The 23,376-nt window shown below is 45.3% G+C and overlaps 2 protein-coding genes across 5 annotated transcripts in view; one reads left to right on the top strand and one right to left on the bottom strand.

The window, feature by feature from the left end:
• LOC115073228 (leucine-rich repeat and fibronectin type III domain-containing protein 1-like protein) overlaps nt 1–3,216 on the top strand; it is a 203,654-nt gene extending 200,438 nt beyond the window's left edge. For 2 of the 3 annotated variants that reach the window (XM_029571496.1, XM_029571497.1), the window contains one exon: nt 2,270–3,216. In XM_029571496.1, coding sequence (XP_029427356.1) covers nt 2,270–2,813 — 544 coding nt within the window. In that variant the 3' untranslated portion in view covers nt 2,814–3,216. The remainder of the gene's footprint in view (nt 1–2,269) is intronic. The other variant, XM_029571498.1, reaches the window with a different exon arrangement.
• Nucleotides 3,217–10,359: 7,143 nt separating this feature from the next.
• On the bottom strand, nt 10,360–23,372 carry LOC115100919 (THAP domain-containing protein 5-like). 2 transcript variants are annotated; one of them, XM_029620003.1, is made up of 4 exons: nt 23,144–23,372; nt 22,509–22,701; nt 20,518–21,636; nt 10,360–11,362 (listed from the first exon to the last, which is right to left on the bottom strand). In XM_029620003.1, the coding sequence occupies exons 1-4, from the start codon at nt 23,242–23,244 to the stop codon at nt 11,180–11,182; spliced, it is 1,596 nt and encodes a 531-aa protein (XP_029475863.1). In that variant the 5' UTR covers nt 23,245–23,372; the 3' UTR covers nt 10,360–11,179. The 2 variants fall into 2 exon arrangements, with proteins under 2 accessions (XP_029475863.1, XP_029475864.1); XM_029620004.1 differs by lacking the exon at nt 10,360–11,362 and adding an exon at nt 15,804–18,010.
• Between the last annotated feature and the right edge of the window lie 4 nt (nt 23,373–23,376).

The following is a 23,376-nucleotide window of genomic DNA, read 5'->3' as shown; positions in this document are numbered from 1 at the left end:
CAGGGAGAGCGAACAGTTTTCCTGGAAAACAAGCACTTACCCCAAAATAGGGTAGAGTTGGAATTTTTAATTTATAAGCCAACTTTAGTGACTGGTCAGCCAGTTCAAAGCGGATTACATTCAGGTACTGTAAGCATTTCCCAGGCCTCAGAGGCTTTCAGTCTAAGGGGCTTATTCACTAAAACCGCAGTAATTTTCCCTGAGGGTAAAGGGCTCGGCAGCTTTATGAATCCCATGGTATTTTTCCCCCACAAGAAAATACTCCGGCAGAGAAAGACCCCCAACCAATGCGCAATGGCGGCGCCTGAAATGTGGGGCCGTCATCGCTTAAAGGGCCTGCTCTGCCCCGAGAATGCCCCTCCCCCAAAATAATATAAAACCCCCTGGGTTTGCAGGGACCCCGTGTCCCATCCCTGCCTCCCTTGCAGGCAGCCCATTGTGAAAATAATAATAATAAAAGTATCTTGTTAAAATCACCACAAGTCCAACCCCTCACCCCTAACCCCTCTCCTTCAGTGAAAAAATCCAGCCACTGATGACCAGGATCTCTACCCCCTCCCCACCCTAGCTCGTCTCCAAGGAGGCCCCGCATACTGAAAATATCATCCCAGATGGCCTAGTGGAGCCTACACCCCACCCCCTTACTTGTAAAAATAGCAGTGGTTTAGTGAGGGCCCAGAGCATCTGCAAGCTCGGGACCTAGTAGCAGCCATCTTGAAAAACGGCCACCACCTGCTTTTACCCTTATCAAAATGGATGCAGTCAGGCCCAGAGCCTAGGGGGCGCTCATGGTCCCCATTGAACCACCAGTGGCACTTGTATAGATAAGGGAGGCTCTGGGGAGTGGGGTGTAGGGGTACACTAGGTCTCCAGGGATGGCTGTGTACATAAAGGGAGGTCTGGGCTGCCTGCAAGGGTGGTAGGGGATGAAACAGGGGTCTGGGCAGACCCCTGGGAGCTTTCCCATGGCTTGGGGTGTTCGCCAGGCCAAGAGGCACCTTTAAGAATAGGGCTGGCTGCATTGGAACATGCATTACTGTCCTGATCCACCCACAGGAAATCGTTTTTTTTCACATTTAGATTTATATTCCACAATTTTTTCAGCACTTCAAAGTAGATTACATTTGGGTACTTGGAGGTATTTCCCTATCCCCAGAGGGCTTCCAATCTGTACCTGAGGCAATGGAGAGTAAAGTGACTTGCCCAAGGAGTGACAGTAGGACTCAAACCCTGGTCTGTAGCCCACTGCTCTAGCCACTAGCCTACTCCTCCACTCACAGAACCCAAGTTGTAGCTAATTTCAAGTCAAATAACCTGACTTGTGAAGTTTTTTGGCAAGCCACTTTATTTAATGTACATAGTTTAGGGTATTAATGAGCTAATTAGCATGCTCATTTCAACATAATTGAAATATCTCATGTTATCTCTGTGTTAGGCCATTTACTGTGCAAAAAACAATGCTTTTTGTGTGGTAAATGGCCTAATGCAGCTTAGTGAAGAAGGGCCTAAGCTTTGTACTGGAGGCAATGGAAGGAAGTGACTTGCCCAAGGTCACAAGGGGCATGAGTGGGATTTGAACCCTGGCTTCCCAGGCTGCTACTCTAACCTCTTGGCTTCTTCTCCACTCTAAACAGGATGCCACAAAACCTCCCCCCAATCCAGCTGACCATACTACTCGGTTCCTCCCCCTTCAATGTACTTTCAGCCAGATTGAGGGAAGGAAATCTTCAGAGAGCCAAATTACCCACATCAAGAGTTTTTAATACCATCTTCTAAGATGTGTGCACCTTCGTGGTCTTGAAAAAACTGTAATTTTTGTATTTGCACAGAGGCACTGGAGCTGGGATTGGGGGGGGGGGGAGGGGCGGGTAACACGCCCTAATGGAGTGTAATAACCTTGTTTCTATTATATATAATATAAGGGTCACGCCCCCCCCCCTCCCCACACCGCTTCGCTCAAAATAGAAAAACCTTTCCTGGTAGCACTGTTTTGACCCATTGGAAAGAGTTGGAAGCAATCTGCTGTACAAAGTGGATTGAAACCGGTTCCACACTCATTTGGTATAGTTAGTTATAAAAAAAAAAAATGACTTCCTTTGGCAACTTTAAAAAAAAAAAAAAGGGACAATAACCAAACTGTAGATATTTTAATACCTTTTTATGGGACTGACAGAATACGGTTGGGTTTGGCTCCTAAAAGTTATACAGGATGACTCTATTTAGCCATCCAAGATCTAACACCTCTTCTGTATTTCTTTACCCCTTGCAGGATGATTCCATCTGCTAGCAAGTCCTTCTACCTGAGTGACCTGGTGGCATCTCGCGACTACGACCTGTGCGTCCTGGCCGTGTACGATGACGGCAGCACTGCCCTCACTGCCACCCGGGTGATCGGCTGCGTCCAGTTTACCACCGAGCAGGAGTTCAAGCAGTGCCGCTCCCTCCATGCCCAGTTCCTGGGGGGCACCATGATCATCATCATTGGCGGCATTATTGTGGCCTCCGTGCTGGTTTTCATTTTCATCCTGCTCATGAAGTACAAGGTGTACAGCCAGCATCCCCACCGCCACCACCATCACCCCAGGAGCAAAGGCGCCAGGGTTATCAATGTCTGCTCCCAGACCAATGGGAGCAGCCAGGGCGGGACGATGGCGTGCTCCACCTCCAAGCTGGCTGAGAGGCGGGAGAGCCTGCTTCAGGAGGATGCAGGGGTGGCTCTCAAGGACAAGCCAGTCACAGACCCCAGCCAGGACGGCAAGAAAGTGACTCTGCCCGACACAGCCCTGTTAACGCGTGAAGCGTTCTCTCAATAGCAGCTGCAAACATGACAACATTACAAAAGGATATACCACTAAAACAAGACTAAGGCCAAGGTGGTGTTACCAAAAAAAACCCCAGAGACAGTTTAAATGCAAGTGATCGGATTTTAAAGCTTCACTTATTATTGTCTATTTTTAAGAGCAAAATGATTTCAAAGAAAATTATTTTTTTAATCTGTAAAAAAAAAAAAAAAAAAGTAAAAAACACTTATTGCATTCTTAGCTATTTTTGTTTCACTATATTAAAGATAAAAGTGTGTGATTTACAGAGATGATTCTTTTGGGTGCTGGTTTTATTCTGCAGCAATGAAGGCTCGACCCGAAGCGCTGATCCGGGTTGGATGCTGGCAGGGCAGCTGTGACAGTCTCAGCTCTCAAAGAAGGTAATGATAAGGAGTAAGACTGAGAGAAGCTTGGGGACCAGGGATACATTCAGAGAAGCCACTTTTTTTTAAATTTTTGGTGGGGGAATGGGAGAGAGAGAAAGCTGAAAATGTTGAGACCTTTCTTTAAAAAAAAAAAAAAAAAAAAAACATGGGAAGAAAAATAATAATAAACCGGTGAGAAGAGAATAGACTGTGGAGGCTGTACCTGTTCTGTTCCATTGATATGAGAAGCTAAGGGCTTTTCAGTTATAAAGATTACAGCAGCTGACAAAACACAGCCTGAGCTTTGCATGCCATTGTCATTCTCCAGTATCCAAACAGGTAAAATGAGAATTTTTAGCCTGTAAACCAAGCTTAGAGTTTTCAGAGCATTGACACGTTACTAATGCAAAGGCCAAATTGCTTTAATGAAGCAAGGATTCCTACAGAAACAGTCCTTCACAATTAATGCAGGGCAGCTTCCAAAAGGGAGGCATGGAGAGTTTTAAAATGAAGCTTGTCAACTCCTATAGCTGCAGCATGACAGAGGCCCTGTTTGCACTGGAATGGCTTGTAGGAGAAATGTTCACGTCCCTGGCAGTCATTGTAGCTGTCAGTGGCACCTTTTTGTGTCTTTTTTTAACAGCTAAATCACAGAAAGCCACCACAGAAGAGAACTGCAAGTTTTGGGGAGTATGACTAAGCTCCCAATATACAGTGGCTTTGCAAAAGTATTCAACCCCCTAAAAATCAGATTTGTGTGGATTACAAATGTCACACAGATTGTTCTAGACAGTATGTTATTGCAAACCAGTATGCTCTTAAAGTACAATTTCAAAGTCACAATTCATTATTTCTCTGCATTTTTTTGTAAAATAAAATTAAAAACTGAAAAATGCTGCTTGCATAAGTACTGAACCCCTCTGCTGTGGAAGCTCCAGGTTTGCACCAATGAAAGATATTGTCCTACGGTTGGGCCTCTACCTGTGAGTCCTTAAAAAAAGGTCACCTATTCTGGATTTAAAAAAAAATACCCTAATTCCAGTATCATTGGGCAGACTGTGACTCTGAAGGAAAGCTGTGAAAATGAAGATCAAAAAGCATTCTAAGGAAATTAAAGATAAAGTTATATTCACGCACAAGCTAGGTAAAGGCTACAAAATAGTATCCAAGTTCTTGAATATTCCAGTGAGCACTGTTGGATTAATTGTGAAGAAATGGAAGATGCTGCTTAGCAGACATTGCCCAGACAAGGCTGCCCCTCAAAACTTGACATCGGAGCAAGGAGGAGACTTGTGAGGGAAGCCACAGAGAGGCCAACAATCACTCTGAAGGAGCTACAGCGTTCAGTGCCCAAGACTGGAGTGGAAGTGCACAGTCAACCATATCAAGAGCTCTGCATACAACAGGCCTGCATGGGAGGGTGGCAAGAAAGAAGCCACTACTGAAGAAAAACCACATCAAAGCACATCTGGAGTTTGCCTGAAAGCTTCAGCGTGAGCCAGCTAAAATGTGGAATAAGGGTTTGTGGTCGGACGAGATACAAATACAGATTTTTGGCCCAAATTCAAAATGCAAACCTACCACTGCCCGTTCCTCAGCAAACAACCATGCAAACAGTACAGTATGGGGGTGGCAGCACCATGTCGTGGGGATGCTTTTCCTCAGTGGCGACCGGGCATCTTGTTAAAACTGAAGGACGGATGGATGGATGGATGGTGCGACATACAGGGAGATACTGCAAAACAAGTTGCTTCAGTCTGCTAAAAAACTAAAATGGGAGAAGGTTCACGTTTCAGCAGGACAATGATCCTAAGCACAAGGCCAAAGCAACACAAGTGGTTGAACAACAAAAAAACGGAATTCTCTACAACGGGCACGTCAAAGTCCAGATCTCAAACCAATCGAGAATCTGTGGTATTATTTGAAGATTGCAGTCCATAAGCGTCATCCAATCAACCTGGAGCAAATCTGCTAGGAAGAATGGGCAAAACTCTCTCCCAAACCATGTGCAAAGCTGGTAGAAACTTACCCCAACAGACTTAATAAAGCTGCTATTGTAGCACAAGGTGGTTCTACCAAGCACTGGTCTGAAGGAGTTGAATACTTATGCAAGCAGCATTTTTCAGTTTTCAATTTTATTTTAGAAAAAATGCAGAGAAATAATGAATTGTGACTTTGAAAATTTAAGAGCATACTGGTCTGCAATAAGCATGCTGTCTGGAACAATCTGTGTGACATGTGTAATCCACACAAATTTGCTGACTTTTTAGGGGGTCAAATACTTTTGCAAGCCACTGTATAAAGTGTATATGACAGATGGGCAGGCCACAGAATGCCTGTGTAATTTAATTCTTCAGAAAGCTCTCATCAGCATTCCAGATGACTTAAGACAGCAGGCTACCTAAATCTTTCTCAAACCATTATAATTGGCCTGGTCAACACCTCAGTGTAATAATCATTACATCACTTAGACTTGAAATTCTAGGGGGCAACGCCTACAAATGCAAGTGAGCAACCTTACCCAGCACCAACCGTACTGATGCAAATACAATGTCTTGTAATAAGGCTTCACACAATTGTACATTTTTTAAAATTGTCTAAAACATGCAAATCAAAATAGTTTGTTCACTGATCTACACAACTCTATGCTTAAGTCTTCACACTTTCTCATATAGCAAATCCAAATTAGCTCAGGTTCAAATAATTGCCTTAACAAGGCCCAAAAGATAAGTAGAGCCCACCTATGTCCAATCACAGTAGGTGATTCAAATACTACTGTATGAAGAAGCAAGCTGTTTCTGATGTATGACATGAATCAGAGGCAAAAGTCAAAACCTGTTGAAAAAGGAGCTGCCAAAAGAACTCTGAAAAAGATGCAGATTGAGGGAAGACTATAAGAAATATCAATGTGTTTGAGTATCTCTTAAGAGCATGTCAGCTCCATTATTTTAAAGTGGAAAAGCAAGTTTGCTTACTGTAAACAGGGTTCTCCATAGACAGCAAGATGAATTAGCCGTGACACATGGGTGTCATCTGACAGCAAATGGACCCACATCTCTAGCTCAGTAAACTTTTCCATATTACTGAGCATGAATGAGAATTCCTGCCTCGTTAACCCCTCAGTTGATTGTAGAACTTAGCTTTAGCTAGGTAGTTGATTCTCTAGGGAGGCGGGTGGGTATTGAGCATGGCTAATTGATCCTGCTGTCTACGGAGAATGCCATTTACAGTAAGCAAATTTGCTTTCTCGATTGACAAGCAGGGCTGAATTAGCCATGACGTGGGGAATTCTAAGCTGAGGGTTGCATAGCTGAGCACTTACTGAAAAAGCAATCTGAACCTCCCCCTGCCCCCAGATCCATGGAGAATGGACTACTGAGAGAACAGCGTATGCAAAACTGCTTGCCCAAAGTTACTGTCGCTTCTTGAGAGATTTTACAGACAGTAATGGAAGCCAATAGTAACAGGTGGGAGAGAAAAAAAGGGGAAAAAATGGATAAAGTGCGTAGCTTGCTGGGCAGACTGGATGGGCCGTTTGGTCTTCTGCCGTCATTTCTATGTTTCTATGAAGATGTGACCTGATGACCAAATTGCAGCTTTGCAAATGTCCTTGATTGAGAGAGCTCTTAGGTGAGCCAGTCATCCAGGTAAGGAAAGAGACAAATTGCCCAATTGTGCTGATGGCCACATAGAGATCAGAGGCTCAATGGAGCAGATAGGATCCGGTGTCTCCAAACATGATTCACAGGTAGATAACAAGGAGGGAGCCCTAGAAGGTCTGGGATCTGGAAAGTGGAGGTGAAACGGAAACAAAGATGCCAACATGGAGGAAGGGAACTGCAAAGTTTCCTCCCAGTCCCCGTTACTTGTTCCAGTGCTGAGTGCACTGGGGGACAGGTGTGTGAATGTCAAAGAATGGTGCCGAGGCCGGCTGCAGACAGCACATGATTTGGTGCCAATTTCTTCAGTGGCAGTGACCACAACACCAATATTGAGGAATGGTGCTTCTGTGCCGACAAGCCCTGCATAGAAGGGAAAGGGGCCTGTGGATGCATTAGCTCCTGTGTTTGATGCTTCTATAGTCATGCGCATTCCCTGAACTGCAGCTGATCTGAAGTTCAGCGTTGCAGTTGGGGGGAGTCCTGCCTGAGGAGCTCCTGCTCGACTTGCAACCACAAACACAGTCCTTGAAGTCGCTGGGAGGGTTCCTCTTAGAGCTGTTCATCTAACTATTCTTTAATTGTTTTTGGTAGTACTGAAATGTGCTGTTGAGAGGCTGCCGAGGCAGCGAGGCAACTTGAAAAAAAACCAAGTAGGCTTGAAGAAAAACTGCAGTTAGCAAAAGATTAGAAAAAATGAAGTAAAGAGAGAGAGATACATGTGCTGGAAGAAGCTTGGACAAGAAAAGACTGAAGGGGATCACGAGGCGGCACTCATGCAACAACTCCTGTGCATGCTCAGTAGTAAAATTTTACTGAACTAGAGAGATGGGTCCATTCGGTGCAGTCGGCCAACATCATACACGTCATGACTAATTTTCAGTCCTGCTTATCAACAAAGAACAGTTTGGCACCATCCCTCCAAAGTCAGTGGCAGTGGTTAAGAATGCTATGGAAGGTTTCTTTGAAAGAACTACATTGCTTGCTGGCTGAGACTGGGGAACATACTGAATGGTCAACAATTTCAAGATTATTCCACAAACGTAGCCTATATGGGAGGGTGGCAATTAGAAAGCCAGAGCAGAAGGAAAGTCAAATGATGTGTTGCAGTGTGTTTGCACAGAAACACTTTGGGGACCCTGCACCCATGTGGAGGTGGTTGAGTGGTCTGATGAGATAAAATGGAACTTTTTGGTCTCAGTGCTGGTGTGTGGCATAAAACTACAGCATAAGCACAGTTATGCATTTGGGCTGCAAAAACACAAGGGAGCGGTACAGTATAGGGAAATGCTTCTAAGCACAAAAGAGTAGGATCTGGGGGGTGATAATATACGATGATCTTAAGGAGGCCAAACAGGTGGATAAGGCAACATCAAAAGCCCGAAGGATGTTTGGCTGCATAGGGAGACTGATCAGCAGAAAAAAAGGAGGTGATAGTGCTTTTGCATTTCATTTGGAATATGTTGTATAGTTCTGGAGACCACATCTTCAAAAGGATATTTGGCCCAAAGGGTTGCTATTAAAAAAATGGCATTCATTCTGAAGCATATGGGGACAGAATTACAAGATCTACAAATATGATACAGACTTAAATACCTCTAAGGTTTCCATGCACAGAAGATGGGCATCTTTCAAAGAAAGGAGGCTCTAGAACAAGATATCATGGGGTGAGGGTGAAAGGGGATAAATCTGGGGTAATCTAAGAAAATATTTCTTTACAGAAAAGGTGGTGGATGCATGCAATAGCCTTTCTATAGAGATGGTGGAGACAATGGTATCTGAATTAAAGAAAGCAATGGATAAACACAAAGGATCTTGGAGGGAGTGATAAGGCTAATTAATTGATGGCCATGGATAGACTAGATAGTCATATGGTCTTTTCCTGCTATCATGTTTCTGTTTCAGTTCCCTAACACCACCCCTATAGTAAGGCATGAAGGTGGCAGCATCATGGTGTGGGGATCCTTTGCAGCAATAGGGAGGCTTATGAAGATTGAGGGGAAAATGGATGGTGTAGGCAAATCCTGGAAGAAAACCTGTTCCAGTCTGCTACAGACCTGGAAATGGAGATGACATTCAATTTTCAGCAAGACAGTGATCCTAAGCACAAAGCAAAAGCAACAATGGAGTCAATGTCCTCAAATGGCCTGAAGCCCAGATCTGAATCCAACAGAAAATCTGTGGCAAGACTGGGGAAGACTGCAGTCCACAGAAAATCCCCCACTAATATGAAAGAAGGCTGGATCCCTGTGGCCTACCACTAGCAATGCCCTCCTCGTGGTGCGCTCCATGTACCACTCTCTTTGTCACCTCCCATTCAACCAATTTCTAACCCAGTCAGCACATTTGGGCCCATACTAAGAGCATTCGATTTACAAGTTGGTCATGCAGAACACTATCAAAGGCCTTACGCTATATCTAGCACACTCCCCTATTCAAACTCTGCTCACCCAGGCAAAAAAATGGATCTGATTCTTTTGACAAGCCCTACCTCTGATAAAGCCATGTAGCCTCAGATCTTGTAATCCATTGGATTCCAGAAACTGTACAATCCTCCATTTTAGCAGCAATTCTCTTAGTTTTCTCACCACAGTTGTAAAAGGTGCGGCCACCAAGAACTGAGGCAAAGGATGTGAAGACTTATGCAATCAAGACTTTTTATTACTTTTGGTTTATTTCTGTATTTTAATTTGTATTTTTTAGACAGCAAAATATGAAACACCCACAAGGGTGGAAAGACTTTTATAAGGCACTGTACATTATACTAAAGTACTGATGATAAAATAAAAGATAGGAAAACAGACAAATACTTGGTTAATCTTTCAAAAAAATTTTTTTTTATCATCAGTAACTAAAGCAAAGATCACATAAAACAAGGTAACATGCAGGTGTTCAGACATTGTTACACTGCATATAGAGAACTGTTGATTTGGCATTAATTCTGCCAAAAGAAAGGTGGGTCCCTGAACAGTTGTGGTTCAAAATGTGAATGTCTGGCACAATGATAGTCAAAAATTGAAAGAATTGGATAATTAACCACCCCAGACCAGGTGCAAGCTTCCCAAAAACACACTGCCCCACCACAGCAGTTACAGGATGGGCAGCAGAAGCGCAAGCTTCCCACAAACACAGTCTCAGGTCAATGCAATAAGACACGCGCTCAATACCAGCGCGTGTTGGGAAAACGGGCTCATACTGAGTGCCCCTTTTCCTAACGCGTGTGCAGCCACATTCTCTGTGTCTCCGATGCAGTATCTAAGCGAAAGGGATATCGAGGCAGTGTAAAAAAATAAAAGGTGCACGCTAAGGGAGAATTGTGCATTTCCAACCTCAAAGGAGTTTATCGTATTGGGTGCCTACAATTGCAATGGGCACTCCATACACACATCCGTTTTGATCACTCATTTTTGGGTTATTTTGCTGAGGTGCTAATTTCAGTGCTGAAGTTTATTATATCAGGCACCCATTGCTAGGGGTATCTAAATTGTGCAGTCATAATAAAAGTGCACTTCCTTTTGATCAAATCAATATATATATATTTTTTTTTTTTTTCTCTCTTACAAGCAGTAAATTCAGGAGTCAGGATAATACTAAGGAAGAGGACACATTTATCGCAACACAGAGGACTGTGGGGTTTTTTTTTGTTTGTTTCTCATGAGCCCTTGACTGCGAGTTAATTTTACTCCATATCTGGAGCTGGAGTTAAATCCCCCCCGCCCCTGTTAAAAAATGTATGTTGGGCACCCAGCCTTTGCGTGCGCTTTCCTGCATTAGGCAGCACTAGCTAATGTTTTCTTCTACATGGAATTTACATGGGTTGGGGGCTATCGGGTACATGTTTGTCAGGGAATCATTAGCATGTGTTTTAGACATGCTAATCTCCCTACTGCATGAGATGCTATTCTTGCACACCCAAAAACACATGCCCAACTGGGAGGAAACCCATGCGCTAGGTTAGGCACACCTTATTGCATTGGCCTGCCACTACAGAACAGGTAAAGCACAGGCAGCAGAGCAAACTACAGCCACTGCCCTACCTCAGAGCAGCCACAACCCAGGCAGCATCAGTGCAAGCTTCCCATACACTCACTTCCATTCCACAGAACAGGTCCAACACAGGGAGGAAGTTTGGCAAACAGTGTTCAATGTGCTTGAAACCCTGGTCTGGATGCACAACTTCAGAGCAAGAAAGAAGGGCAGTCCTTGACTGCAAATTTATACAACGTTGCTAAACCACTTCCCTGAGCTCTCTAGCTTTAGAAACAAGCACTGTAGCCCTAAGCCATCCAGTCTTAATTGTGACTGTTTCCAAATATATTTGCTATTCCCTACTCTAAATTTTCATTGAGTGCATTTCCAGGTGGCTGGAGGACTGCTCTTCCAAGTGAAGAATGGTTTCACTGCTCTCCCCCGAGTCTTCTGGGACAGTATAGACCAACGCTGCGGTATCTTCCTGGCAAATGATGGCCACCGTGCTGCCACTGTCTGGTACCACCGCACTAGACTGCAGATAGGCCTGAAATTAGGAGAAACAACCTTTTATGTTGCATCATACTGTCGAGTGCTCTCCAGCATCAAAAATGTTAATTTCCAATACCTGCTCAATAACTAGTCCATTGTTAGAAATCATTCTTAATGGTCATTTATTGTAGCATGGAAATGGACCACCCAGGGAGGTGTTCTTTTCTGAGCACAGATTACTAGATTCAGACAGTAAGATGATAATCCAATGATATCACCAGCTAAGAACATTCTAAGCTGCTGTAGTAACAGAATGGGGGGGGGGGGGGGGGGGGGGGGGAGAGGGGGGGGGAGAAGGGGAGACGGCCTAAGGAAGCGGGAGAAAGAAGGAAGAAATGTTTATACAGTTAATAGGCAGGCTACACTACACTACTGCAACCTTTGATGCTCAGACAGATACGTTTCTGATGTTCCTAAATAATCAATCACACGTGATGTTGAGTAAAGCCAATTTACTTACCGTGAACAGTGTTTTCCACAGATAGTAGGAGGAATTAGCCATAACGTAGGGTGACGTCATCCAGCAGCACTGAACTGCTTTTGCTCTACTGAGCATGTGCAGGATTTCCTGCTCAGGCATTGTCTCATGAGCGGGCCCCCTCAGTCGATTTTAGAGCCAAGTCTAGTTAGGTAGTCAACTCCGCAGGGAGGCAGAAAGGTATTTAGTATGGCTAACTCATCCTGCTAATCAAGGCCCATTTACGGTAAGCAAACTTGCTTTTTCTGTCAATAAGCAAGGCTGAATTAGCATGTGGGAAAGCCCAAGCTGAGGGCTGCAGCAAAGCATTTACTGAATAAGTAACCCAGACCTCACAATGGAGAGTAGACTACTAGATAAACAGGCAATGCAAAAGTGCTGGTCTGTATTTACTGTCACTCAGAGATTGTCCAGACAGTAATGGGATGTGAATGTGTGTCTTGATGACCATGTTGCATCTTTGCAAATGTCTTCAAGAGGCATAGCTTGCAAATAAGCTATTGATGTAGCCACAGCTCTAACTTGATCAGCCTAGATGGAGTCTGCGATTTATATGCCTACTAACAAGTGTGCGATGCAGTCAGTTAGCCATTTTAACATTGTACATTTGGTCACTGCTATGCCTGGGCTGTTGGGATCATAAGAGACTAATAACTGCAAAGTCTGACAATGAGGCTTAATTCTTTTGGAGTACGTCAAAGCTCTTAAGGTTCAAGTATGAAGGAGTATTCTTAGGAAGTATTCTTAGGAAGAATGTAGGTAGCATGATGGCTTGATTAATATGAAAAGCTGACTTTTGGTAGAAATTTGGGGGGAGGGGGGTTGTGAGGCTGGGGTGGTGAAGCACCACTCTATTGTGGAAGACTTGTGTATAAGGAGGATAATGAACTAAATCTTGAAGTTTGCTGACTTTTCTGGCTAAGGTTACTGCTACAAAGAAACTACTATCCATATCAGAAACTCGAGTGAAACCGATTCCAAAAGATTCAACCAGTGGCTTCATCAGTTGTGCAAAAGCAATGTTCATAAGCCATGGCATGGGTAGTTTTACAACTAGATGTTTAGTATGTCACAAGCCTTTCATAAATTTAGATACTAATGGATGAGCAATGGTAAGCCTATCTATAGTTTGGACACGCCATGATATTGAGATGTACTCTTACTGGTGAGGTAGCTAGACTTGATGCCATAAGAAAGAGCAAATAATTCAGTAAGGATCTGATTCACATGCGAACAGATCAAAGCTGTTGTGTTGATAACATGTGGAGAACCTTTTTCATTTAAAACCATAAGCTCTTCGAGTTGATGGTTTTCTGGCACTCATGTCTTCCACTTCTTTGGGTATGGATCACTCTTATTATTGAGCATTTATACTGAGGGAGGGAAGGTTCAGATGAAACAGACATCTCTCTTCTTGAAAGAATATGGATCCAACCAGAGAGGAATCAGACGATGGCTGGAAAGCTGAACTAGATACACAAACTAGACTTGTCTAAGCCATGTCAGTACTTTTTCCACCATTCTGGCTATTAGCGGAATCGGTGGAAAGGTGTACATGAGATCTGCATTCCAGTCAAGTAGAAACATTTCCTGAGCAGATCTGGGTTCACTGGGAAGAATGGTGCAAAACTTCTAGTTTTCTGTTTTGCTTGGACACAAGAAACTATTCGTGTGGATGAAAGATTCTTCTGAAGTGATCTGCCAACCTGTTGGAGATTGTGGGAAGATAGGCCGCTTGCAGAACAGTGATGTCTGCATGACCACTCTCATATCGTTGTCGCTGCTTGGCAAAGCATTCATGATCCTGTACTTCATTGTTTGTTCACAAAGAACATGGCGACTTGATTGTTTGAATGAGAATTCCTCTTCGCTTGAAGGAGGCGAGTGAAAGTTGTTAAAGCATATCTTATCACTCTCAATTCAAGGATATTGATCTGAAATTATTTCTCTAGGAATGACTGTGGCCCTTGAATTTGAAAAGGGATAGTGTAGGCCCCCCCAACCCTTTGCAGAGGTATCTGTTACTTGAAGAGCTAGTCGCAGTAATGCTCCTTCCTGAAGGATGAAGTGGGTGTAGCCACCAACCCAAGTCTTGCTTTATTTCTGTTGAAAATTTCCATTTATTTTGTTAAGGCCCAAGTTGGCTGGTCTCATTAGAAATGGCCTCACTGTAGGAGATGTATATACAGGTGGGTCAGCGAGATCATATCAATTGCTGCCACCATGTGGCCGAGAACAACTATCACCTCTCTGGCAGTTGACTGATCTCTATTCAGCAGTCTGTGAGCCAACACTCTGTTATTAGTCTGCTGTCTGGTGGGAGGAGCAAACAAATAGGAGTTAGCAATCTGAGATTGATGGCTCCTAAAGGAGGAGGAGTCAGCAATCTTGTAGTGTCTCAGATATCATCCTGCTAAGGAGTAGTAATCTGTAATGAATCTGATATAGTTGTAGGTGGATCGCTGGGCTGGTGGCAGATGACCACGCCCCCGGGAGGATATCCCGACAGGGACCACAGGCTAGGCTTGAGGATGGAGACAGACACACAGTTCTTTTATTAAACAGGTTTATGAAGCCACAAGAGGTGGCAGTAGTGAGCTGATATGCCCGGCAGGCCTGTAGTCCCTCAGGTACTGGAACAGCGATCCAGGATGGCTGAGCTGTTGAGAAACTGTAGAAAAGCGAGTAGACAGAGTAGGCAGAGTTCATGAACAGAACTAGATGACAAAACTCACATAAGGTCTCAAGGAAGCTCAGGTGCTGGAAAGGTTTAGGCCCTCGAGGAGCGAGTACCTGGTTCCAGGGAAAGCTCTGAGAGAGCAATGGTAACTCACAATTGTTTGTAGCAGCGATAATTCCAAGCAGTAGAGAATCTTCAGAGTGTCCAGGAACATGGGCCCTCGAGGAGCGAGTACCGGTTCCTATCTGTAATCTGAAAGTAAAGAAAAGAGCGAGGCCCCCGAGGAGCGGGTACCTCTGGTAAGTCCGAGGAGGCAGAGTAGCTTGGGAGGTGTAGCTGAAGCAATCCCCTTCCTTGCTAACTCAGTTAGTGAAATAGAGACCTTTAAATATTGGAAGCGGATGACGTCATCTCAGGGGGACGCCCCTGAGGTTCGCGCCCTTGCTGGTACTTCAATCAGAGCGCGCGCGCCCCCTAGGTTTTCAGGCAACATGGCAGATCTGCAACATCGAGCCGGTCCGGGGACACCGGAGGGAGATGGCATGGAGATGCCGCGGCAGCCAGCCATCCATCAGACCCGGAGGGAGTCGCCACAGAGGTAAAGAGGGTGGAGTGAGGACGTCGAGCAGTGACGGTTGCAACACACTCAGAGAGTCTGCAAATGATTTGACAGGAGGAAAGCTCTCTCTTGCAGAGTCTATCCATGCCCTAATGAATTTTATTTTTTTAGGAGGGAATTAGAGTTAATTTCTCAAAATTCACAAGGAAGCCGAGCAATTGTAAGAGACATATCTATTTTTGCAGGGAGGTTAGAATATCCTGTTGGGAGTTTGCAATCACAAGCTAGTCATCCAGGTAAAAGATGACCTGGATCCCCTAACAGAATAGATGCACTGCTACTACAGCTAAGAATTTGGTAAAGACCCTGGGTGCAGCTGACAGGTCAAAGAGGAGCACCTTATACAGACAGTGAGAAGAATCCATCAGGGGTGGTTCTATAATAAAGCAGGGTGAGGCAGCCACTCCAGGCGGCAAAATTTTGAAGGGGCAAAAATTGCCCCTTCAAAATTCTGCCCAGCCCCCGCCTCTCCCTGCTTCCCCACCCCGTCGCACCACCCTCCCAACCCCCCCTACGACTCACAAAAACACCTGGTGGTCCAGCGGGAGGCCCGGGAACGATCTGCTGCTCCCGGGCCGTCAGCTGCCACTAACCAAAATGGCGCCTGTCACATGGTAGGGGCTAAAGGCCATGGTGCCATTTTGGTTAGTGGCAGCTGACGGCCCACACTTGGGCTGGACCTTTATGTTGCTTTTGAGTGACAGTGTTCATGCTGTCGTGCATAAGCTGGAAATTGTTGTTGTGGAAGTAGACATGGCATCTGATAATCGCTAAAACTGCCAGAAGGGACATCTCTGAAAATAGCAGAAGACTGCTGTGCGGGTCCTAGAGGGAATGCACTGCCACAGCATGACCTGGCTTGGCTACTGTTGGAAACAGGATACTGGGCTTGATGGACCTTTGGTCTGACCCAGTATGTTCTTATAAACTTTTTGGCATCAGAAAGTGGCTGCAGGTATGTGATACTGCCATCAACTTCCTGAACAAAAGGCTTCAGTTTTTGTCTACAATCGTATATGTACTAACCCATGTAGAATTGATGAGCAGAAATCCATGCTCTGAGCATAGAGCTTTGAAGCACCTTTTTGCCTAAATTGTCCAATAATCTGGGATTCCTCCCTGGTGGTGTATTTGAATATATTTTTATTTGCTGTTTGAAGCGTTGATTTAATTACAGTATTCCATAGACTGGAGTTTTTTTGGTTTTTTTTTTAAACTCTGTACCTGAGGGAAAGTTTCTTTGCAACTGGGACACAGGAAATGGGGAATTTCCCAGTCTCATTTGTAAAGCTTGCAGGATATTTATTATTTATTTATTTAGAGCTTTTTATACCGACTTTGATACAAATCAAATCAACTAGTTTTACAGAGAACAAAGATCTTAACAATAACATTAAACCGTAATTAGAAGAAGTGTCAAGTTACAATAAAACAAGGGAATACAACTGGGAATTGGAAAAGAAGACGGGGAGAGAATGATAATAAAACTAAATAGAGATAAGTGTGTATTTAGGATATGATGGAAGGAATAGCTGCTGGGTCTGCTAGACTTCTACTTGAGGATCTTTCTCCATTTACTCCAAGGGCTTTTCCTGGTTTGTCCAGAAACCTGGAGTAGGAAAGGTATTTCAGAGGAGACTAGGCTTCTGGAGGTGGATCAGCAGGAATCCCCATCAATCCCTCCTCCTTGGAGCCTAGAGATAATGGAACACTGATCCAGGACTCCAATGCTGAAGACGGTAATTGAGGAGGGGTCCTTGATCACCTTGGAGGAGTGTACTTCTGGGTGCACCTCTTCAGAGAGTGGCTAGAGCCCACTGCATGCGAATGTCATGGACTAAAAGCACCTTGCAGGGGTTGTGATCTAGTATGCACATGAATTGGGGATTCTGGGACTCCCTCTCATGGAAGCAGAGATGATATCATGGAAAGGAAAGATCGTATGGCACTTTCCTTATCCTTAGCCACCTAATAAGGGAAATAAATCCTTCACCAACTCCATTACTGGGTCAAGTGGCTGGACATGCCTTCTGACCTGGACATCTTCTGATACTGACTGGAATCTTGGACATCTTCGGGGCTCTGTAGAAGTTGAAGTGGAGGCACCAGAGAGCAAACAGATTCTGGGGTTTCTAGATGCAGTATTTGTGCCAGTAATCTTGATGGTGAGAGTGCTCCAGTAATTGGTGGTGGAAGAGGGATCATGGCTCTTTCTGCTCCTGTTAAAAGTTTGTCCTGACCAGCATATCATTGCGTAGGAAGATTTTTGGTGTGATATACTGATGTTTCAAATGATTTAATGGGCAAAAGCACCGAGATTCAAAGCACCGGTGACACAGATTGAGCCTTGGCTCCATCAGTCCACATGGTGCCAGCAATTTAAAAATGGCATGTCATGCCAGGAGAAAGGGTAGGCATGCATGAGATTTTTGTCCTTAGAGAGACAGGATGAAAAAAAATGAACACACAAAAACCCCCCACTCCCAAAACAAAACAAAAAACACCACATTACCCTGTTTTATTGTAACTTTTTGTCTCTCGTATCTGGTTTAATATTATGTTGTTTTTACCCCGGTTCCCTGTAAACCAACATGATATGATTGTATGATGAATACCGGTATAAAAAAGCATTAAATAAATTATAATAAATAAAACCCACAAGCACAAACCAAACATAAATAAGACAAATACTTTTTTTTTTCTTCCCCTCTAGCCTGTTTCCCCCATTTTCTCTCTTCTGCAGCCCAGACACCACTCTGGCCTCTTGCTGCAACTTTTCCCTCTAAATTTTAGCCACCCAGTTTTTATCCAGCCCTAAAACGGAATAAAGTGGTGCAGGATTTCATCAAGGACATTCCACTCTGATCTAAAAAAAAAAAAAGGTAGGATAAGCAAGACTGTCATCATCCACCGCTGGTGTCTACTCCTCAGAAAATCTTATCTTCCAGAGACAAAGGTTGCCACACAAACACCACTTAGAAGATGCTGTGCATTTTTAAATTTCAAATCCCTATGCTTCCTGGAACGAAATAAAAATCAGACTAGAAAGTGCTAGAGTTTTAGCATGCTTTATCAACAACCTTTGGGCATCACTGCTAATTTAAAACCACCACCAAGCGAGTTATCCAATGAGCTTTTGAGACCTTGTCATGATTACCTCAGAAAAAGGGACTCTGTGTGGTCTCAAGGTTCATGTACAGCAGGGCTTTCCAAACTGTGGGTTGGGACCCCAAATGGGGGTCTCACATCCTTCAGCTGAGGTCACAAGTGCCTCAAACAGCAGCATCAGTAGTGAAAGTCAACATGGGACTGGAACCTATTAGCTAGCATGCGCTCACAGGCCCTGCGGTGGCACTGCCCTTGCATGAGTTTCTGTGTTAACAGAAAGCCCTGCCCGAGGAGGAGGGATGAGTGTGCTGAAAGCTGCATGAGCTTGCACTAGTCCACAGGCCCCTTGCTGACTTTCATTAGTAATGCTGCTGCTGTTTGCAGATCACCGACTGGCTTGGGACCAGCTGGGAGGAGAGGGAAGGGTGGAGTAGTCATGGATCGGTGGAAATTACCATTGCTCCTCTCTTCTCACCCACCATTGAACCTACCCAACAGAAAAGTGTTGTCCTTATTGTCCTGCCCTCTCTTCCCATCATTTGTCATGATTTTTAATCAGCTATTTATTTGTATTATTTTAAAAACGATGACTGTTAAGTCATGTCATACCATTTTACTGTTTATGTTTTATTGTAAGCCGCTGCGGATTTTGGTAATGGCACCTAATAAATGCAAATAAATAAATCCATCTTTAGCCCAGAGCCCAAAGGAAAATGTTGCTTCTGACCCTAGCTAGGGGTTGTTATGCTTGGTGTGTATGTGAACCCTTGGCCCGAGATGCGAGTTGATACAGCCCGTGGGGAGGAGGCCCACAGGTCCGCACTATCGGGAGGCGAGGTATAGGAGACAGCGGGAAGCTCTGGGCACAGTAATGGGGGATATGCAGAGACCAGGTGACCCCCATAGGGTAGCAGACTGTAAACAGTACTTGGAGTGAGAGTGGCGCCAGGCAGACCGCAGAACGGTGAGCACAGAAAAAGCCGTGCAGGAGATTCTCCAGTGGGACAGCCCCGAGGGGCATAAACAGGAGAGTGCAGGCCAACCCGAGGCCAAACTCAGCAGCGCACGTAGACAGGTACCTGGAGATCGGAGGAGAGCCGGCTGAGCAGTAGACAAGCAGGCCTGAGGAGCGGGACAGCTGGCAGTGGTAGTACACCCCGAAGCAGACCCCATGGAGCACGGGAGCTCAAGGTAGTCTCCAAAATGATGAGTACAGCCCAAGGAGCAGGAGAGTATGGACAGCCTTGATAAGCACAGGCGCAACCCCGAGGAGCGGGGAAGGCCAGCCGAGAGACTCACTAGTTGCCGCAGTAGTTCCAAGGGAGACCCGAGTGGTAGAGCTGTTAGCTGGATAGGACCCAAGAGGCATGGAGCCAGCCCAAGGAGCGGGGTAGGCCAGGGGAGCAAGTACCCGAAGGAGCGCACACTGACCCCTGAGGAGCAGGTGCCAGACAGGGTCCAAGAGACAGACAGGAAGTAGCGTCTCAGAAAATAGAGGCAGGCATAGAGGACTTGTACAGAACTTGTTGCCAAGTTGGCTTGCTGGGGGCGAAGGTGGAGTTTAAGAACAGGAGTCCGATGACATCAAACAGGGATGCCCCCGAGGTTCCCGCCGAAGCTGCTTCAAAGGCGGGACCTTGACACACGCGCGCCTAGGAAGGCCCGACATCAGAGTAGGAAGTAGCTGCGTCCATGCCACTGCGAGGAGGGCCGAGGAACACGGCAGTGTAGGCAGGCCCGCGCAGCAAGCAGACCTGGGGAGGGCAGGAGTATAGAGCAAGTAGGGAGTACTCGCGTTCACAGCCATCTGCGACAGACAGCATAACAGGGGGATGGTTTAGAGGAGGGGCGGATAAGGTGGAGAGTGATTGGCTGTGGAGGGTGAGAGAGGGGAATGCCAAAAAACCAGTTGGGGGCAAAAGAAAATCAGCTAGGAGGCTGTGAAAAGGGCTGGAGGCAAAAAGAGAGGGATGGGTTGGGAAGGTGAGAGAGCAGAGGTTAAGAGAGGGTAGCAGCTGGAGTGCAGGGAGGGTGGGAAGAAGAGGGACAGATTTGTTTTCATCATCCCTTGGGGTCATGTGAATTTTTAAGTGTTAAAATGGGGTCACATTGAATAAAAGTTTAAGAAGCCCTGATGTATAACATCCTCCCATAATTCATACCCGGTATTAGATCTGCTTGTAAAACAGCCCAGTTTTCTCAGACCCAAATTTCTAGCACTCAGAACATAAAAATTTGCAACAATTCTTTAGTGCATCAACCTACTATCTCCAAGAGCTTCAGCTTCTCTTCTGAGACCAAGTTCTCCTTCCTTAGCTGCTCCACAATGCCTTCCATGGTCTCCAGCTTGGAACAGTGTCGGCGGTGCCTCTGCTGCAGAACTTTCACTTTCTTCTGCAAGCTTATGACTACGGAGATCAGTTGCTCAGTGGTCAGATTGTTGCTGTTGTACTTGTGCTCCTCTGGCTGCTCTTCCAGATGATCCAGCAGAGCCTTGCCAGAATCCATGCCAGTCTCTTTTGCTGCTATAGACAGAAGTTCAGATGGTAGGGCAGTGGCGACAGCAGCATGACTTGATACAATGGGTACAGTGGAGACAATCGGCATCGTAATAGCAGATGATAAGACAGTCTCCGGTGGGGAAATGCAAGGAGTCAAGGATGCGGTATGGCACGATGATATCATGGTAGCTGTTGGTACTGTTTCAAAATACGCCACCATCTGAGTTGATGAGACCTGAACAGACGCGAGTGCTGCCAAGTCAGTTTCTACAAAAGGATTGACTGACACATTTTCAATAAGTGCCCCAGGCTCTGAAACATCATCCTGTTCAAATACAGCTGCCAGAACAGGGAGATTCGTGGGAATCAAGGATGCTGTGCACCTAGCAGGCTCACCAGGGAAGGATAAGGCTGCTGGAAACTGCTCTACTGCTTCTGCCAAAGCTGGAACCACTGTATTGTGAAGCAATAGTGTTGGAAGACAGGCTCGCTTTTCCACCACTGTGTCAGAAATGGGCTCATCTTCTAAGACTCCTGCAGGCTCTACTGCAGTCACATATTTGGGCTCAGCAGCCAAGTACAGTGAGGAGTCTTGAAAGGGTTCAACAATCTGCATCACAGGCACCAAACTTACACCCCCCACTTTGGAAGAGGAAATCCTGGTGGCATCTAAGTCATTTAGCCAGGGTGGTTTTGCTTGTACATAAATCGGTGCAGAAGGAACACATGGATTGATGCCTAATGCCACAGAATCAGGTGGATTGGTCTCCAGTACAGTGTCTGCAGTTTCTGGCTGGGGCCCTGTTAATGGCTGGCCAATGCTGCTTTCTCGGATAAACTTCTTGTGAATGCCAGGTTTTGCTCTTGCACCATTTTTTCTTTTCTGTTAATAAAAAACAAGTATGATATACTTTAGAAGGAAATTTTAATAAAAAAAAGTTAAACTGTACCCTCTGTATTCTGCTCAGTGACACAATATCTGTCTACACATAAGAGCCTCTTGGTATATTCACTCTGTCCAGTTGCTTCTTGCACCTCTAGACACTCCACGCCCTCTACAATCACCTCCCTCTGCATCTGTTCCAAGCATACTCCAATTCTTTCCCTAGTCTCTGCTAGAAGCACTTCCAGGCACCCATCACTGTCTCAGCAAAACATTTCCTAATGTTTAAGAGTTTTCACATCATAGTCCCTAGTCTTGAATTCCTCTTTCTCTTCTAAAAAGTATATAAAAAGTCTACATCTACCTTACACAAACTAGAAAAGAACTTTAAATTATTTGTTCCTGGAACTCTTTAAGCTGCTCCCCACACTCCCGATGCAGCCTTGTTGTTAACCAAGGTTCACACATAGCCTCACATTCACTTGGCTATGAGGTCACAAATTACATCACACACAGTATGTGGAACAATTAGATCCAATGCCAAGTGAGGTCATGTGCGACTTCTGGGCTAGAGGGAGCCTCATACTATAAATACATTCAATTAAATATTGAGAACACTGCATTACTTCTTCTGTGATGCAACAGAGAAGGCCACAGTTTTTCCAGCATTATGAATGATCATTAATGCTTGTTTCAGCCTTTTTCTGTCAGTGTTTTATAATTCAGGAAACTTTATTGGCATGACAATGTGATATCAAAGTAAAGTGGTTAAAATAAGAGCAAAGAGAGAAAAAGACGATTATGTAATAGGGAAGGTAATGGGTTTAAGGGCACCAGGTGAATGAGGCACGGTCACATCACCCCTTACTCACCAGCCCAGTATCCAGGAAGGGAAATATTGTCGGGACCGCATCAGGCTTTAAGTAGCGGACACCCCACTTCCACTCAAAGCAGGAAGGGGTGAAGTGCTCGCTGCACAGATGCTGATGCCTGGAAGGCATCCACTGCTCCTGCTTCATGTTGGCAAGCCACTGCTGTAGCCGCTCTTTGTCATGCAATGGAAACCTGCCACCAAAAAAGCAACAAACTGTCAGCAGCCCCTACATATTTAGGCAGAAAACAGCAGCAGTCAAGAAGTGTTTATAATAAGCAGTTACAACTTCCCCCGTTGCCTTGTGTCTCCTCCCCATCCCCAGTTCCTCACTTTCCTTCCCTCACTTCTCCCTCGGTTTCAACATAAGAATATAAGAAGTTGTCTTACTGGGTCAGACCGAGGGTCCATCAAGCCCAATACCCTGTTTCCAATAGTGGCCAATCCAGGATACAAGTACCTGACAGGTACCCAAACATTAAACAGATCCCATGCTACTAATGCCGGTAATAAGCAGTGACTATTCCCCAAGTCAACATGACACCCGCCGTTCTCTTTCCCCGGTGACAGCCTATTCCTCTCCCCAGTGCGGGAGGTAACAGGAGCGTGGCTACCCCCCTCTGCGCCGACACTCACTTGTAGAAACTGCACCTCTTGCTGTGCAGGGCCGGTTGTTTCTGCTGCTTCCGCTTTCCGACGGAGCTCAAGCAGTATGGGGCCGTACAGTACTTGGGCATTTTATCTCGCCGTCTCCGCCACAGCCGCTTCCGAGGCCGACGTGCACCCCGTCACGTGAGCAGGGACCGGCCAACAGCCGGCGCTTGCGCACAGCCCTCCAATTAAGTGGGCGATGACAGGGAGGGAGGCGG

Source organism: Rhinatrema bivittatum, chromosome 11, assembly GCF_901001135.1.
Source record: "Rhinatrema bivittatum chromosome 11, aRhiBiv1.1, whole genome shotgun sequence".
Classification (NCBI taxonomy): domain Eukaryota; kingdom Metazoa; phylum Chordata; class Amphibia; order Gymnophiona; family Rhinatrematidae; genus Rhinatrema; species Rhinatrema bivittatum.
The sequence above is the reverse complement of the archived record's forward strand: the minus strand, read 5'-3'. Positions and strand labels throughout refer to the sequence as shown.

Excerpts from the sequence above, each read along its gene's own strand:
- LOC115100919 (XM_029620003.1), bottom strand. The coding sequence starts at position 23,244 with ATGCCCAAGTACTGTACGGCCCCATACTGCTTGAGCTCCGTCGGAAAG. Across the intron at positions 22,702-23,143 it reads AAGAGGTGCAGTTTCTACAA|GTTTCCATTGCATGACAAAG; the intron begins GTGAGTGTCGGC and ends TTTTGGTGGCAG. Across the intron at positions 11,363-20,517 it reads AGCTGAAGCTCTTGGAGATA|GCCTATCTGCAGTCTAGTGC; the intron begins GTAGGTTGATGC and ends TCCTAATTTCAG.